The 19,087-nt window shown below is 39.8% G+C and overlaps 1 protein-coding gene across 21 annotated transcripts in view; it reads left to right on the top strand.

Annotated features, from left to right (window-relative positions):
- Window positions 1–19,087, top strand: part of R3HDM1 (R3H domain containing 1) — a 199,715-nt gene that overhangs the window by 151,874 nt on the left and 28,754 nt on the right. For all 21 annotated transcript variants that reach the window (XM_032145802.2, XM_058434352.1, XM_032145789.2 and 18 more), the window contains one exon: window positions 1,219–1,370. In XM_032145802.2, coding sequence (XP_032001693.1) covers window positions 1,219–1,370 — 152 coding nt within the window. The remainder of the gene's footprint in view (window positions 1–1,218; window positions 1,371–19,087) is intronic.

Here is a 19,087-nt window from a genome sequence, read left to right as displayed (position 1 = left end):
GTTTCACCATGTTGTCCAGGCTGCTCTCGAACTCCTGAGCTCAGGCAATCTGCCCACCTCGGCCTCCCAAACTGCTGGGATTATAGGTGTGAGCCACTGCGCCCAGCCCAGCTTGCTTTTTTTTTTTTTTTTTAATAAAGAACCTTCAGGCCATTGAATATATATTGGCTTTATTTAACAAAATTACTGTAATCCAACTCTAATATTGTGGTACATTTGTAAATTAAGAACCCTTTATGCCTGTGTTGTTTCTATCTTAGAAACCGTAGAAACTAGAGAGTGGCAGTACAGAATTGTGTTCGTGCAATTTCATTTAGATGATATAGAAAACAGAACTGAAAGATACACTGTTTACTGAATGCCTACTATACTAGATCCTTTATTTGTGCTATCTCATAATGGAAATAATACCTCCTTTATAATGGAGGTGGTGTTTCCATTTCTTCTGATAAGAAGCTAAGGAGCCTCAGAATAGTCACTTACCCAATATCACCTAGATAGACGGCTGATATCACATGTAGGTACTTTAAACTCCAGAGCTCTCACTTTTTCTGACCCATTGCACCTCACTGCCATCTTGCCTGATTTTTACTTAGTTCTACTTGAGGTAAACTGTGTTACTCTTTCTATACCAAATGGCCATCCTTATGTGGAAAGTTTCTTTTTCATAATTTAACCTTTTCATAATTTAACGCATCCAGCCTACAGTACATACATTTACAAATGCTAGCCAGAAGCAATAGCTGACATAGAAATAAAGCGGTAGTGCTGTGGCTAACAGGAAAGCCTGCTGGCAGTGTTAGCTTATTTCTGATTGCTCATGCTTTAAAAGTTTATGGAGGCTGCTGGGTATGGTGATTCACGCCTGTAATCCCAGCACTTTGGGAAGCCAAGGTGGGCGGATCACTTGAGGTCAGGAGTTCGAGACCAGCCTGACCAACATGGTGAAACCCCATCTCTACTAAAAATACAAAAATTAGCCGGGCATGGTAGCGCATGCCTGTAGTTCCAGCTACTCAGGAGGCTGAGGCAGGAGAATTGCTTCAACCCAGGAGGCAGAGGTTGCAGTGAGCCAAGATTGCACCACTACACTCCAGCCTGGGCAACAGAGCAAGACTTCGTCTCGAAAAAAATAAAGTTTATGGAGATTGAAAACATAAACATTTGCAAGGCTTTGAAAAAAACCTTTTTCTCTTGAAATTGTCTTTCAAATTTTAGGTTTCACTGCCTCAAGGTTCTCAAGGAATTCCCCATCAGACTTATCAACAGCCTGTTATGTTCCCTAATCAGTCTAATCAAGGATCGATGCCCACAACGGGAATGCCTGTTTACTATAGTGTCATTCCACCTGGTCAACAAAATAATTTAAGGTGAGTATGACTGAGTAACCTAATCTTTCAGCTTCTCATTGTTTACCAGGATTATGGTGTGTTGCTAGTTTTAAAGTTGACTAAGGGGCATTACTTGAGAACATTCTCTAATGTAGAATAGAAAAAAACTATAATACCGTATACTTTTTAAAATATTTCTTTCGGCTAGGTACAGTGGCTCACGCCTGTAATCCCAGCACTTTGGGAGGCCAAGGCTGGTGGGTCACCTGAGGTCAGGTGTTCAAAACCAGCCTGGCCAACATGGTGAAACCCCATCTCTACTAATAATACAAAAGTTAGCTGGGTGAGGTGGCGTACGCCTGTAATTGCAACTGCTCTGGAGGCTGAGGCAGGAGAATCTTTTGAACCCAGGAGGCAGAGGTTGTAGTGAGCCAAGATTGTGCCGTTGCACTCCAGCCTGGGCAACAAGAGTGAACTTCTGTCTCCAAAAAAATATATATGTATATTTCTTTCAGTAAAATCAGTACAAGGAAAGCAGTCCATGCAAAAACTAAAGGCAAGTCAAATCTCTCTTGTGCCTAAAAATTAGGCCAATCTTCTGTTACTCACACAAATGGAGTAACAGTTGGAGTGTAATATTTAAGGTTTTTATAGGGGTCTGGAAAAATTCTATTTCCTGTGTATAATTTTAGCAGTGAAATATCTTGGTGGAATATTTCAGGCTTTGGGAAGCTCATTTTTCATCATTAAGGGAGGGAAGGCATATAAGAGAAGTAAATGATAGTAGTTCTACATTAAAGCAAGTCATGAAGTATTCCATCAGCAGAAATGTCTCTGACAAGCCATGTGTTGAAAATACTAATCTTTCATTGAATTGGGTCCCTTTAGTTCATCGTTCAGAATGTATTACCAAACCATTCATTTATTCTCATGGCATCCATGTGTTACCAACCAAGTCCATTCTGCCTGCGTATAGCAAGCCAATCACTGTGACAATGGGTTTTGCAAAAGAGAAAATATTTTATTCACAAGGCTGCTTGTGAAAGGAGATGGGAGAACAAATCTCAAATCTGCCTCTGAAAATAGGGCTTGTGGGTACTTATGGAATAGAAAGTAGGGTGGTCTGAAGTGTGAGAAAATGTGATTGTTGGGTGGGAAAGGTGATTGGCAGGTTGGAAAGATGAGGTAATTGGGGTTTCTGCACAAGCATAATCAAGCTACATGGTTCTTCATAGGACATGTGTGCAGAAAATGGCGTTAGCATGATCTGAAGGTGGAGTTTTAGGCCCTCTGACGCCAAAAGGTCACTCTCTGGGCACCTGTGCAGGCCTAGTTGAAGGGTTCGTGATCTCAACCAGCTTGGGCTGGACATGAGCTGCCCCCTGGATCCTGAAAAACAGCTTTAAATACCTGTTATATAGTTACCCACAGTCAGAAATGTTATCGATAAGGAAAACAGTGGGAGTTTAGTTATATATTGCTTGGCCACATGACTTGCTAGTGGGAGTTTTAAGATTAGCTAAAAGTAATCGATTAAAAGCAAGCAAAGCCAGTTAAGTTTGGCAGGCTGATTAGGTTAACCCTCTGTTTCACCTGGGAGGTTGCCAGAGGGGCAGCTGTTCTCCTTTAAAGAATGGGGATCTAAGTTACTATCATTTATAAGAGGTTGTTAGGCCAGGGGTGGTGGCTCACGCCTGTAATCCCAGCACTTTGGGAGGCCAAGGCAGGTGGGTCACCTAAGGTCAGGAGTTCAAGACCAGCCTGGCCAACATGGTGAAACCCCGTCTCTACTAAAAATACAAAAAATTAGCCAGGCATGGTGGTGGGCACCTGTAATCCCAGCTACTCAGGAGGCTGAGGCAGGAGAATCGCTTGAACCTGGGAGGCAGAGGTTGCAGTGAGCCGAGATTGCACCATTGCACTCCAGCCTGGACAACAAGAGCAAAACTCTGACACAAAAAATAAATAAATTGTCATTCAGTTATGGTTACAGATGGCATGTGGGGGTAGAGAAGGGATTGACATACTTTGTTGCACTGGAAAACGGGGGCTTGGTTCTGAGTTTATCAGAACTCACCCTCCCCCAAGAGGAACTCGTATATTCTCCCTCTCCTTCCATCTTGATGGCTGCCAGTGTTTCAGTACATGATGGAGGAGGCCCAGGCTTTTTTTTTTTTTTTTTCGAGACAGAGTCTAACTCTGTTGCCCAGGCTGGAGTGCAGTGGTGCAAGCTCTGCTCACTGCACCCTCTGCCTCCCGGGTTCAGGCAATTCTCCTGCCTCTGCCTCCTAAGTATCTGGGATTACAGGTATGTGCTACCATGCCCCACTAATTTTTTTTTGTTTTTTTAATAGAGATTGGGTTTCACCATGTTGGCCAGCCTGGTCTCGAACTCCTGATCTCAAGTTATCTGCCCGCCTAGACCTCCCAAAGTGCTGGGATTATAGGTGTGAACCACCGTGCCCGGCCTGGCCCAAGCTTTTTAAATGGCAAATTAGTTGTGAATCTCTCAGGCAACCTTGCAATTTTATATCATACTGAATCCCAGCTCTTTTGAGGCAAAACTGCTACACAATGAAAATAGAAATATGTACTTGGTTAAATTTCCCATTTGTTGTATGAGTTTAAATTTTATAAATAAGGAAAAAATACTCCAAATCTGAGTTTTTTACCCTGATAAATCTAAGTTTGGGATCTAGAATGCCAATTCAGTTTCCAAACTGTCAGTTAGAGGCAGAAATCTGTGCTAAAGTAGGGTGAAATAAGGCATGAGAAAATTGATGAATTATCTACTTTTTGAACCAAAGTTTAATTTTTTATTTATCAGAGAATATTACCAAAGTCATCATTTCTATGTGGGGCAGAGGCTGAGTGATGGGTATTAATTTACCTTTGTAGGCCTGCATACTGGGAAGAGGGGCTTTCATGAGGGAAGGATATCAAGCCTATAAGAACCTGTATAAGATGGCTTAGGCTTTCACACTTTTTCACGTTTGTTATACTTGTCAATCCCTTGAAACAAAAAAGATTGTGTGTGCTTGACTTGTGAGAGAGCTTGCCATAAGAGTGTGGATACAGGTGAGAGAGCATAATTATGTTCCTGCCTCTATAGTGAGCCTTATTTTAAGCATAAGGGCAGAATCCAAAAGCTGTCAAGTGGGCGCTGATGACTACACTTTGGAAAGATCCTTGGTTTTAGTCCCTGGGCCTGCTTCACAAAGAAAATAAAATATTTTTAAGAGCTAGCCTTGGCCCGAGGGATAGCCTGCAGCACAGAAATTAAAAGATAGATGAGATTCTCCAACAACCTCCAATGTGAATCTTGATTAAAAGTCTTTGGTGTTGGGCATGGTGGCTCATGCCTGTAATCCCAGCACTTTGGGAGGCTGAGGCGGGTGGATCACTTGAGGTCAGGAGTTCAAGACCAGCCTGGTCAACATGGTGAAACCTCAGCTCTACTAAAAATACAAAAAATAGCCAGGCATGGTGGCGAGCACCTGTAATCCCAGCTACTTGGAAGGCTGAGGCAGGATAATCGCTTGAACCTGGGAGGCAGAGGTTGCAGTGAGCTCAGATTGCACCACAGCACTTCAGCCTGGGCAACAGAGGGAAACTGCCTCAACAAAATAAAAAAAAGTCTTTGGAATTACCCATAGCTTGGAGCTGTGACCCAAATGAGGCAGATAAACTTGAAATAAGGTAGGTGTAAGCTAACAGTAGTGATTGGTCACCATGTGACAAACTAGCATTGATCTGTTCCGAGTATAGAGTACCAATGTGAGAAATTGAATGGGTTGTACATGAAGCAGGGAATGTGTATTCTGTCAGACTTATCTTGGTGCATTTTGGACTAGTTACTTGGTAGGAAATCAAGTCATGTACAGAATTAATTAAAGATCTCTGACCGGCTGCAGTGGCTCACGCCTGTAATCCCAGCAGTTTGGGAGGCCAAGGCAGGCAGATCACTTGAGGTCAGGAGTTTGAGACCAGCCTAGCCAACATGTTGAAACCCTGTCTCCACTAAAAATACAAAAATTAGCCAGGCGCAGTGGTGGGTGCCTGTAATCCCAGCTACTCGGGAGGCTGAGGCAGGAGAATTGCTTGAACCTGGGAGGTTGAGGTTGTAGTGAGCTGAGATCGTGCCACTGCACTCCAGCCTGGGCAGCAGAGTGTAAGACCCCATCACAAAAAAAAAAAAAAAAAAAAACAGAAACAGAATTCATTAAAGATCTCTTTGGGTGAAAAAAATTCGTAATTAGCTGATTAATTTTTTAAAACAGCAGCATTCTTTACAGAAAATGTCATTTCTGCTGCTGAGCAATATTTAGTAGACAGATCACCATAATATTTCAAGTTTACTTGGAACCATCCCTTAAAAAGTCAACTACTGGTAATTTTTGTTAATCAGATAGTTGAATTACCATCTAAGGGCTAATGAATAGAGGCAATTCAGAAATCTAGACTTAGTGGCTTATATAAATTATATTTTATCCTACATATTTCAGTATATTTACATGAAAAGCAGGGTTGATCTAATTACTGAAGCACCAGCTGGGTGTGGCGGCCGGGCAACAGAGTGATACTCTGTCTCATAAATAAATACATACATACATACATACATACATACATACATACATACATACATACTCAAGCACCTGGCACAGTGCCTAGCATAGAGTCAGAGCTTGGTAAATCTATACTGAATGAACATATTTCTTTGTTGTTGTTGTTGTTGTTGTTGTTGTTGAGACGGAGTCTCACTCTGTTGCCCAGGCTGGAGTGCAGTGACGCGATCTCGGCTCACTGCAAGCTTCACCTCCCAGGTTCACGCCATTCTCCTGTCTCAGCCTCCCGAGTAGCTGGGACTATAGGCGCCCGCCACTACGCCCGGCTAATTTTTGTATTTTTAGTAGAGATGGGGTTTCACCGTGTTAGCCAGGATGATCTCGATCTCCTGACCTCGTGATCCGCCCACCTTGGCCTCCCAAAGTGCTGGGATTACAGGCGTTGAGCCACTGCTCCCGGCCGAACATATTTCTTAAATGTCAAAGGCCAGCTTGCACATGCGTATATGTACATAGATGTCATTAACTGTTGGACTCAATTTTATTTTGTTTTTGTAACCTCTCTATGCTTTTTAAATTTTTCATCAATAATTTTTAAAATTACAAAACAAATAATGCTGTTAATATAAGTGAAGTAATACAGAGGTGTGTAAAGGGAAAGGTAATCATCATGCCCTACTCCACCCCCCATCCCCAGGTAACCAGCATTCACAGGCTAAGGTATGTTCTGTCACATTGGCCTCCTGGCTACACAAACAATACAGGCATAAATACTCATATATAGGAATTGGGTGGTGAGTTTTAGTGAAATACACATTCTCTTGCATTTTTTTTTCTTTTTCCATTTTATTCTGTTTTTGAGGTGTCTCACTCTGTTACCCAGGCTGGAGGGCAGAGGCATGATCATGGCTTACTGCAACCTTCTCCTCCCAGGCTCAAGCGATCCTTCCACTTCAGCCTCCTAAGTAGCTGGGACCACAGGCACGCACCACCACACTCAGCTAATTGTTTATATTTTTGGTAGAGATAGGGTCTCACTATGTTGCCCAAGCTGGTCTCGAACTCCGAGGCTCAAGCAGTCCTCACACCTCTACCTCCCAAAGTGCTAGGGTTACAAGCATGAGCAATTGTGCCCGGCCTGCATTTTTTTTTTATAATAATATATCATGAACATCAGATTGGTAAATACTAGTGTAAAACATCCTTTTTTGTTTTTCTAATTTCTTGACAAACATAATTTTATATAAATAAGATTATGTCATCCTGGCAGTTTTTTATTGTCCTAACCTGCTTCTCTCTCCCTACCCTACCACTGGACCATTTCACACACACACACACACACACACACACACACACACACACACACGCACGCTAGTTAACCCATGTTTCTCTCCTGGTTTCTGTCCTTCCTTCCTCACTTTTCTCCTTGTGCTTATTCATATACTAACACAGATATGGTACGGCAACATGAACAAAATAGCACACATACACACACTCAAATTGAGTTTATAAATAGTTTTAAATATAAAATGTGTACAACTTGGTTTTGGTTTCTTGTAGGAGCACATCATGTCTGACATGTGATGGGAGAATCCATTCACATTTAATATTACAACTGATATACCGAACTTTTTTCCGCCAGCTTGTATTTGTCTATTTCACCACACTGTACTTGTAACTGATGACTGATTGGTTAGTCTTCTGCTGTTTTCTCACATATTTATCTGAGAAATTTCTCTAAATACGTGCTATATTCATTGAGACTCTTCATCATGGAATCCCACTGATCTGATACCAGGGAATATGCTGGTCCAATAAGCTAATTTTTCAGATAACTAAAACTCATGCCTTTAAACATTAGTTATTAGGTGGCATGATATGGTTAGAAAAATGGGCTTTGGAATCATAAAAACCTGTCTTCAAGCCAGTGTGACCTTGGACAAGTTATTTATTTGTACTTTTGTTTTCTCATTTGTAAGACAGAAATAATACCTTACAGGGCTGGTGGAAGGAATTACATGTCTAGAACTTTGTATATGGAAACTGCAAATTTTCCAACTGTATATCTGATATCCAAAATATTAAAGAAATCCTACAATTCAGAAAAAAAAAAAAAAAAAAGGTTAAGGACTTGAATAGAAATTTATCCAGAGAAGCATACAAATGGCAAACAGGCCAGTGAAAGGATGCTTGATATCACTAATCATTAGAGGAATGCAAATCACAACCATAATGAGATATCACCTCACACCTGTTAAAATGGCTATTATCAAAAAAATCAAAAGCTAATAAGTATTGGTAAGGATGTGGAAAAAAGGAAACCCTTGTAACAGTGTTGTTGGGAATGTAAAATGGCGTAGCTGCTATGGAAAACAGTACAGAGATACCTAAAAAAATAAAAATAGGACTATCATTTGATCCAGCAATTCCAAATACTTCTAGATATTTATGCAGAAGAATTGAAATCAGTATCTTGAAGAGAGATTTACACCTCCATGTTCATTGCAGCATTATTCACAATAGCCAAGATGTGGAAACAACCTAAATGTCAATTGGTGTAAGAGTGGATAAAGAAAATACGGGTATGGCTCATTCCTGTGATCCCAACACTTTTTGAGGCCAAGGCATGAGGATGGCTGGAGCCCAGGAGTTTGAGACCAGTCTGCGCAATATAGGGAGACCCCATTTCTACAAAAAATTTAAAAAGTAGCTGGGTGTAGTGACAAATACCTGTGAAGCTAGTCTACTCAGGAAGCTGAGTTGTGGGAAGATAACTTGAACCTGGGAGGTCAAGGCTATAGTGAGCCATGATTACGCCACTGTATTCCAGGTTGGGCGACAGAGCCAGACCCTCTCTCAAAAAAGAAAAAAAGGTTATATATGTACTGTAATGGAACACTATTTAGCCTTTAAAGATGGAAATCCTGCCATATGTAACAATGTTGATGAACCTTGAGGACATTATGTTGAGTAAAATAAGCCAATCACAGAAGGACAAATACTGCCTTATTCCACAGTATGACCTCTAAAATAGTCAAACTTGGCTGGGTGCAGTGGCTCACACCTGTAATCCCAGCACTTTGGGAGGCCAAGGCAGGTGGATCACCTGAGGTCAGGAGTGTACACCAGCCTGGCCAACATGGTGAAACTTCATCTCTACTAAAAATACCAAAAACTAGCCAAGCATGGTGGTGCCAGTAGTCTCAGCTACTCAGGAGGCTGCGGCACGAGAATCACTTGAACCTGGGAGACAGAGGTTGCAGTGAGCCAAGATAGTGCCACTGCACTCTAGCCTAGGCAACAGGGCAAAATTCTGTCTCAAAAAATACATAAAATAAAATAGTCAAACTTGTAGAAGCAGAGAGTAGAATGGTCATTGCCAGGGGCTGGAGGGAGGGGGAGGTGGAGAGTTACTCTTCAGTGGATATAACATTTCTTTTATGCAAGATGAATGAACTCTGGAAATCTGCTATACTACATTTTGCCTATAGTCATGCTGTGTTATACACTTGAAATTTTATTAAAAGGGTAGCTCCCGTGTTTAAAACAAACAAAAACAGTTATGGTGTCTTTGCGGGATTTGTGACATCCGTTTTAATAGTTCACATGTCTTTAGCACTTAACCTGTTTCTAAGCTCTGTTCCAGATCATTGTAATGAGTGAATACTTCTCCAAAAAGCAAGTATGAAAGCTTGAGGAAACCATACAGAATCATTAGTTTATCCTTAAAGCAACAAATATTTTTATTTTGGCTGTTATTCCCAATTAGAGTAAATGTAGTAAGATGTGAATTTTTTTAGTGTGACTTTTTTCCTGATTAATATGTTTTCTGTGTAACATGAATCTATGTCATTGTTCTTTTCTGGCTCGTCAAACCAATACTTTTTCAAAGACACTACCTTTTTGGGTTTAAGAAAAGTTATCTTTTTGTTTACCTCACTGAATTTGAAGTCTACATTTTTACAAGAACACTCAGCTGAGAAATGAAAAATAAATCACATTAATTTTCAGTTACATAAAGAAAAATATGTGTAGTAGGTTCTCAATATTTGTAGACTTTGTATTTGCAAATTTGCCTATTTGCTGAAATTATTTGTAACCCCTAAATTGATACTCATTGTACTTTCTTTTTCATTTGTGGACATGTTCAGTGTGGCAAAAAAGTTTGAGTCATCAGGCAAGCACATTCCCATCTAAGGTCAAACAAGGCACATGCTGCCTCCCTGTTTCAGTTCTTCTATTATAAACAATTGTCCTTTTCAGTCTATTTAGTGCCACGTTGTTCACACTTTTTTGGTTTTTGTTTGAAATGGCTCCCAAACAATGCTGATTTTCTGTCTTGTGTTACTCAGCACAAGAAAGCTCTGCTGTGTGTTCAAGCATGAGTTGGTACTGGCCATCAGTTCAGTGTTAATGAATCAACAATACAGTACATCCAGAAAAAGAGGAAATTCACAGATGTATATGTGAGGCCACTCTAGAAAGTCCTAAAGTAACATCCGAAATACATGACAAAGTTATGAAAAAGATGGAAAGGCAGCTGGATTGTTGGATTCATGAGATGATGAACGAGTTTATCTTCCTGTTTGGGGGGATTTTTTTTCCTCTCTCTTGGCTTCTCAATATGATAACCAAGTTTTTTTTAAAAAGCAGACTGGACAGCATTGTCGTGAAACTGAAAGCCAAAGAAATTCATGATCATGTTACCCAGGGTCAGGAAAATGGTAAACACTTCTCAAATAGTGTTTTGTTATCAAGAAATACCGCGAAGGGCCAAGGACGGTGGCTCATGGCTGTGATCCCAGCACTTTGGGAGGCCGAGGCGGGTGGATCACTTGAGACCAAGAGTTGGGGACCAGCCTGGCCAACATGGTGAAACACCGTCTCTACTAAAAATATAAAAATTAGCCAGGTGTGGTGGCGGGCACCTGTAATCCCAGCTACTCAAGAGGCTGAGGTAGGAGAATCACTTGAACCCAGGAGGCAGAGGTTGCTGTGAGCCGAGATGGCGCCACTGCACTCCATCCTGGGTGACAGAGCGAGACTCCCTCTCAAAAAGAAGTACTGCAGAGTTTTTACATTTCTAGAATCTCATTTGTCTTCACGGTGTCCTTCTAAAAAGGATAAGTATGTATTTGTTTTTATTTTACATGTAGACACTATGAAATTTCAACCCTGTATGTCTTGATTTAATTGGTCTGGCCCTGATCTTAAGCCTGAGCAACATTATTTTTTAATGCCTTCCAGGTGATTCTAGTGGGCGCCAAGAATTGAAGCCCTCTGGCCTACACTAACCAGCCCTTCAGTCTGGTTTTTATTCATGCCTTCTGTCCACAAGTAGCTATAGCCCCGTAAAACTTTACACATCAGCAGAAAAGTCATGATGTCTGTCACTGTTTATTAGTAGATTTTCATCTGAAATCCAGTGTCCTGACATAAAACTATAAATTACTACATATCAACAAGTTTATAAATTTCTAGATCTTAGATGGAAAGTGTATCTTAAACTCTAGGTTACAGGGTCTTGATCCATACAGTCTTACTATGTTTTAGATGCTAAATGGACTGTAGTAGCCTTCATTTTATTACAAGATTGTAAGGAATAAGATTCCTGTAAGAACATAAAGTGAGTCTTTGTTTTGAAAAATGTCTTACTTAGCTTGGGTTGCTTAGCAAAATCGTTTTCTTACAGAGGTTCCTTGTGTAGAAAGGTAGAACTTGAATTATTATGTCTACTTTCAGCTCAAACTTTCAGTTCACTGAGGCAACTTTGTGTTTTGATTGGATTGTGTTGTTACTTATCATTACGAAGATTGAGCACAGCCTGATATAAGTCAACATGTACTGTCACTTTAAGCAAGCAAAGTACTAGTCAGGGACACTAATTTTACGAGATTTTTCTCAGTCCTTAGCGTGGAGAGAAAATTAGTTTGATACCAGCAGTCTTCAAAAGTGGGCAAGTGAGTTGGATATCTTCAAAATGCTCTCATTTTTCCTGGTTTTTCTCCTATTTTGCCTTTCATTTTCGCTATTTTTATCTTGAAATTCAAAACGATAATACCTTTTTCTTTGATCTGTATTCTCAAAGGGGTAGCATACAGAGAGGAACTTGAAAAGACTGTAGCCTTTTTTTAAGAACCTTTAAAAAATGTTTCACAGAATCTTTATGAAATTATGAAAAAGAAAACCTACTTTCAAGTCTTTTTCCCTTTTTTCTGTCCACAGTCTGTTTTTCCTCATTTTTGTATCCTAGTATTTCTCTAGTGTCCCTTTTGTCCTACTTGTGATACCTCTCGTATTCACTTTATTTCTCCTAGGCTTCTAGTTTTACATTTTCAGTTTTTTGTTTGCTTCAGCTATCCTTTGAAATAATTGTTGATAATAAGTCTGTCAATCTGAACTATATCTTTTGGTAAAGTTTTACTTCTCTCATTGTTAAAAATGAAGTTACTAACATTTAGCTTAGAGAAATAAAATGTAATAAGAAATAGGATTTTGATTTTGAAAGATAAGTTCAAGAGATGTGCTGCACAAGACTTTGTCTACAGATAAATATTGTATTATACACTTCAAACTCTGTGAGGATAGATCTTGTGTTAAGTGTTTTTACACCAAGAAAAATATTTTTTAAACTGAGCAAACCAATATACTCTACAGCATATCTGCACTGATAACCTACGTATGATTTTGTAGCACTAACAGAATAGATGAAGAAAGATACTGTTGAAGGAATAAAATGCAAAAGAAAAAAAGTTACTTTCACTGCTAAAACATTGCCTTTTCAGAACATTCATTTCTTCTTTAATGGATATAAAAGGGGTTATTTTTGGGGGTTTTTTTTTTTTTGGTTTTTTGTTTTTTACCATTTTTGTAGGCATGTGTGTATTAGCAAAATTTATTGTAAATTGTTTTATTCACCAAAAATGTTAAAGGAGAAGGGAAAAGGGTGCTGTAGCTATTTCATTTTTGTGAACTCACCAAAATGAGTGATAATAGTAATACTTTGGATTTAAATTGTTTAAGTAGGTACCTTTAAGGAATAGGAGAGGCAACACTTCATGAAAAAACCTCTTTATCCATAATTGATCACACCGAGTATTTGTGGTGCTTCCTCAGCCTCTCAATGAGTTTCTGTTGTTGAAAAATACTTCTCTTATGTCTGTATTTTGTCTATTAAAACAGTCTTTCCTCTGTGTACCTTGTTTAGGTCTTTCTGGTTAAACCTACATAGTCATTGTAGAAAATTTGAAAATATTTGAAATTTCAAGTGTTTGATGACAAATCAACTACAATCTTAGCACCCAGAAATGATCACTGATAAATTTTGATGTACCTCACCAAAGTCATTTTTCAGTGTGCATACATATATGTGAACTATGTTAGCAATCAAATTTTTTAACATTTTATTTTATACTTTATAAAAACTCTATTATTAATTTTTCTTTTAGGCTGGGCATGGTGGCTCATGCCTGTAATCCCAGCACTTTGGGAGGCCAAGGTGAGTGGATCGCTTGAGCTCAGGAGTTCAAGACCAGCCTAGGCAACATAGCAAAACCCCATCTCTGCAAAAAATACAAAAATTAGCTGGGTGTGGTGGTGCATACTTGTGGTCACAGCTACTCAGGAGGCTGAGGTGGGATGAGCCCAGGAAATTGAGGCTGCAGTGAGCTGAGACACACCACTTCACTCCAACAGAGAGAACCCCTGCCTCCAAAAAAAAACAGAAGTAAAGAAATTTTCTTTTTAAATTAAATATATAAGCTGGATATGGTGGTGGGCCCCTGTAATTCTAGCTACTTGGGAGGCTAAAGCAGGAGAATAGCTTGAACCTGGGAGGCAGAAGCTGCAGTGAGTCGAGATTGTGCCACTGCACTCCAGCCTGGGCAACAAAACAAGACTTTGTCTCAAAAATATATAAATAAACCATATATAAATATCTGAAGTTAAATAGTAAAATTCTACCTCCATTGCTCTTTCTGGAAAGCAGTCACTATACACCAATATAATCACTATTTAGAGTTTTTGTTTGTTGCTTTGTTTTTTTATTTTGAGGTGGAGTCTCACTCTGTAGCCCAGGCTGGAGGGCAGTGGTGCGATCTCAGCACACTGAGCAACCTCTGCCCTCCAGGTTCAAGTGATTCTCCTGCCTCAGATTCCCAAGTAGCTGAGACTACAGGCTGCCGCCACTACACCTGGCTGATTTTTGTGTTTTTAATGTAGGCGGGGTTCACCATGTTGGCCAGGCATGTCTCGAACTCCTGAACCTCAAGTGATCTGCCCGCCCTGGCCTCCCAAAGTGCTGGGATTACCGGCAAGAGCCACCACACCCAGCCATTTTTTCTAAGGTGGAGATCAGTGTTGTTTTTATCTGTGTCATGTGGAGTCTTTATGAATCTTTTATTCTGCAACTTGCTTGTCTTATTAAACATTATGCTTGGCCGGGTGCAGTGGCTCACGTCTGTAATCCCAGCACTTTGGGAGGCCAAGGCGGGTGGATCACCTGAGGTCAGGAGTTTGCCAACAGGGCAAAACCCTAAAAAATACAAACATTAGCTGGGCGTGGTGGCACATGCCTGTATTCTCAGCTACTCAGGAGGCTGAAACAGGAGAATCACTTGAACCCAGGAGGCAGAGGTTGCAGTGAGCCAGGATCACACCATTGCACTCCAGCCTGGGCCAAAGAGCAAGACTCCGTCTCAAAAAAAAAAAAAAACATTATGCTTAAACTTTTTTCCATAGAGCATCTGAATTTTAGGTTAGGATAGAAAGAAATTAGTTAGAGACTCTTTAAAAAAGACCAAAAATTAGTCCAGTAGCAGTCTTTGAAGTGAACTTGAAGTGGAAAGAACCCCCAGACAGAAGGATATCGTATTACGTGCATCAAGTGGTGGCATCCTCAGCTGTGGTAGTGGCAGTAGGAGGGGGATTAATCTGGGGTGCACGTTGAAAGAAGAAACAAATATCTTATGTTAAGTGAGGATTAAGGAAAGATTTGAGATATCTTAATGGGTAATGCCCCACTAGCAGCAGTACATGTTGGGATTGAAAATCAGTGTAACTGTTATTTGGGTATCGTTTACTTCAACATACCTACCAGATCTAAGGTCGGCAAACTTTTTCTGAAACAGGCCAAATAGGAAATATTTGAGGCTTTGTAAGCCAAAATACAGAATTGTGGATTCTATTTAGGTATTTATATAACAAGGGGAAAAATAAGTTTCCATAAATTTTTATTGCTAAAATTCAAAATATAATAATGAGCACAATGGATTTACTTTGGGTGGCAGATAATATTTACATAATTGGGGTTCAAAGTTAGTGTTCTTTGTCATCAGGTTGATTTCAGGTGTTCATCTGTAAAAACCATTCTTAGCTTGCAGGCAATACAGAAGCAAGCAGTGGTCTGGGTTTTGCCTATAGGCCATAGTTTGCCAACTCCTGTACTAGACAGTTGATAGCCAGCAAAAAAAATAGACCAAGAGGCAGTGGTCACAAATGAAGACCAACAACTTAGGAAAAAAGAATGTGGAAGCCAACATACAAGGAGATGTCAAAGATTAATAGTCAGATGTTGTGGGGGGTGAGGAAGGAAGAGAGTTGAAGACCCTTAAAGGGAATAAAAAACACTGGATGTGACCAGAAGAGGTCATTTATAACCTTTGAGATAGTATGTGGGAAAGTAAAAAGGACTCTTAAGAAAAAAAAGTTTAGATGGTTCATGAAGTATCATGGACAAAAGGTCATAGTATTTATTCAAAAAGAGGAAAGATGTAACCACTTTGAAAACTAGAAGAGCAAGAACTTATATAAAGGAGAAAAGAACTCTTAGGCCAGGTGCAGTGGCTCACACCTGTAATCCCAGCACTCTGGGAGGCTGAGGCATGTGGATCATCTGAGGTCAGGAGTCCAAGACCAGCCTGGCCAACATAGCAAAACCCCATCTCTTCTAAAAATACAGAATTAGCCGGGCTTGGTGGCACCCGCCTGTGATCCCAGCTACTCAGGAGGCTGAGACAGGAGACTCGCTTGAACCCGGGAGGCAGAGGTTGCAGTGAGCTGAGATCACGCCATTGCACTCCAGCCTGGGGGACAAGAGCGAAACTGCCTCAAAAAAAAAAAAAAAAAATTTAATATGAGACAAAAAGGAATGATTCTCTAAATCTTCCCTGCCTACTTTTGAATTATTCTTCAGTTTAGATTTTTACAGCTTTTATTCCTCAAGTAAATTTTAAACTTTTCCAAATTGTTTTTAAAAATCCAGTGACTATTTTTACTGCCTAAGATTTTGAATGGCTATTACCAAACTTGCGGTTTTAGATATTTCTTGAGGCCACAAGGAACCTATATAACAAGGAGGCCCCTGAGATAGGCCAACGCAATTTACAGGGTAGAAGAGGTATGTTTTAGAAGTGTCCCTCTAGCATATCCTGTGTATTTTATTTTTTGAATAATTTCCAGGTCTTGGGAGTGTGCTGACTTTGGCATCTTACGTGGTATCAGGGCCAATATGAGGGATATTGAAGAAAGGATCTTTAAAACTTGCATCACCCTGACCTCTGTTTTTAGCCAAAATGGAGTAATATAGACTGGATTTATCCTCCTACCTTAACCAAAAAGCCAGAAATTATGTGAAACAATAGTTTCTAGTTATTGGACCTGGGACATTGAAGAACAGTAAACCCTGAGAGGGAGAAACAAAAGAAGTGAGTCTTAGGATTGCCCCAGCTTAGTGCCACAAGAATGTTTCCCAGACACAGCTCAGGAAGGGGAAACCCAACCAGAGTCTCTGAGTTAGGGTATGGAGTTGGGACTTTAGGAAGCCAAGGTAGCTAGAGTTTACAGGGCAGAGTGCTGAAGAGAAGAGAGCTCTAGAGGTCTCTGGAGGGACCTCTTTGAGTCTTAGTTGAAGAGATTGGTGCATATGTTTGCAAAAACTACCTGAGGCCAGGAAAAGAACCACTCAAAAGGAGCAGACACAAACAATCCCTGGAACTCACCCAAGGACAGTAATCATTTGTAGTCCTACCAGCCACTGGCAAAACTTCATAATACAGGAAGCAACAAGCAGAGGACTTAAAAGGACACTATCTCAATGTGGAGGAAAATTGGTCCTAGATTAAAGGCTGCTCTGTTTGGCTCTAAGCTTCCTGTTGCCCGCCCCCCAAAAACATTTAAAAACAAAAGGCTGCTGTGGTCCTGCCTTAAGAATCATAAAAGCAAAACCCAAAAGAATTAAATACTTCCAGACAACTTAACTGTGGTCCAGAACAAAGCTCAAAAATACTGTTAGAAATTACAAGAGTATCCAACACCCAACAAGGTTAAATTCACAATTTAGTCTTAACTCTAATCAGAAATTACCTGTCTCCAATCAAAAATTACTGAGAATGCAGAGAATCAGGAAACTAAGGCTAATAATGAGGAGAAAAATCAGTGAGTTGAAACTGACTGTGAAACAATGCCAGTATAAAAATCCGAGAGGGAAAATGATTAACAAAGCATCATTGCTCTTAAGGGGCTAATTCATGTGTAACGGGCATCCTCAAAAGAGAGAAAAGGGAACAAAAACTATTTGAGTAAGTGATGGTTGAAGTTTTTCAAAATTTGATGAAAATTATAAACCCACAGATCCAACAAGCTCAGCAAATCCAAGCAAAAGAAATGTGAAGAAAACATCTTAAAAAGTTATAGAGAAAATCTTAAAAGCAGCCAGAGGGGGAAAAGAGTCATTGCATACAGAGGAACACAGTTAAGAATGTCAGCCGACTTAGAAGCAATACAAGCCAGAAGACAGTGGAGCAACGTCTTTATTTGAAGAAGTGAAAGAAAGAAAACTTGCATTCTATACCTGTAAAAATATTTTTCAGAAACAGAGATTTCAAACACACAAAAGCTGAATTAATTGCCAGCCAACCCGCACTGTGAGAACTGTTAAAGCAAGTTTTTCAGACAGAAGGAAAATGATACCAAATGGAAATTGGTGGTACACAAAAGAATACAAATAAAAGGTAAGCAATATACAGGCTTAAAAACCAAATATATTTTTGTCCTTCTGACAAGGACTTGTGTGTATAATAAATCAAGAATTCTCAAACCAACCCCTGGGGAAACAGTTTGTTTTAAACGTGAAACATACTCCTACCATCTAACCCAATTATTCCACTTCCAAGTATTTAAGAAAAATGAATACTAGAAGCAACCCAAATGTCCACTCACAGGTGAATGGATAAACAATCCACGGTATATTCATCAGTGGAATATTACTTAGCAATAAAAAACATGATCTGTTGATACAGCAACATGGATGAATCTCATAATTATCCTGAGCGAAAAAAGGAAACAAAGTCAGGCCAAAAAAAGTATATAAACCATATTATTCCATTGATATTAAATTATAGAAAATACAACCTAATCTCTGTTGACAGCAGACAGATCAGTGGTTGCCTGGAGCCAGGAGGCTGGGAAGAGTTTATGGGGAAGAAGGGAAGGTGGGACCAGAAAGGGACACAAGGCAACTTTGGTGAGGCTTCATGATGTGCATATACATAAAACTCTTTAAATTCTATACTTTATGTGCAGTTTATTTTCTATAAATTATACCTCAGTAAAGCTATAAAATAATCTGAGTCTTAAATTTTTTCTTAGAGACTGGTTCTTGCTGTCATTCAGGCTGGAATGCAGTGGTGTGATCCTGGCTCACTGAGGCCTCAACCTCCTGGGCTCAAGGAATCCTCCTGCATCAGCCTCCCAAGTAGCTGGGACTACAGGTGCACGCCACCACACCTGGCTAATTTTTTAATTTTTTTTAAAGATAAGATCTTGCCATATTACCCTGCTGGTGTCGAACTTTTGGGCTCAAGCAATCCTCCCACCTCAGCCTCCCAAACTGCTGGGTTTACAGATGTGAGCCACCTTGCCTAGCCTTCTTTTCTAATAGTTTAAACAAAGACTAGTTTTAGATAAAGTGAAAAGAAATACTGTAAAACTAACAAATTATTAAAAACAAGAGTAAGAATGTGTAAGGTAAGACAGGCCACAGGGCGTTTAATGGAGGGATAAAGTTAGACTTGAACTAACTGATCGTAAAACCTGTTACAGAGTCATACTGAAATGTTAAAATTTAATCAAAAATTTTTTTAAAAAAAGTAAATGACTAAAAACTCCTTTCAGCCAGAGGTGAGAGATTAGGGG

The sequence above is a fragment of the Hylobates moloch genome, unplaced genomic scaffold (genome assembly GCF_009828535.3).
Source record: "Hylobates moloch isolate HMO894 unplaced genomic scaffold, HMol_V3 SCAFFOLD_24, whole genome shotgun sequence".
Taxonomy (NCBI): domain Eukaryota; kingdom Metazoa; phylum Chordata; class Mammalia; order Primates; family Hylobatidae; genus Hylobates; species Hylobates moloch.
This window is presented reverse-complemented; position numbering and strand designations above follow the sequence as displayed.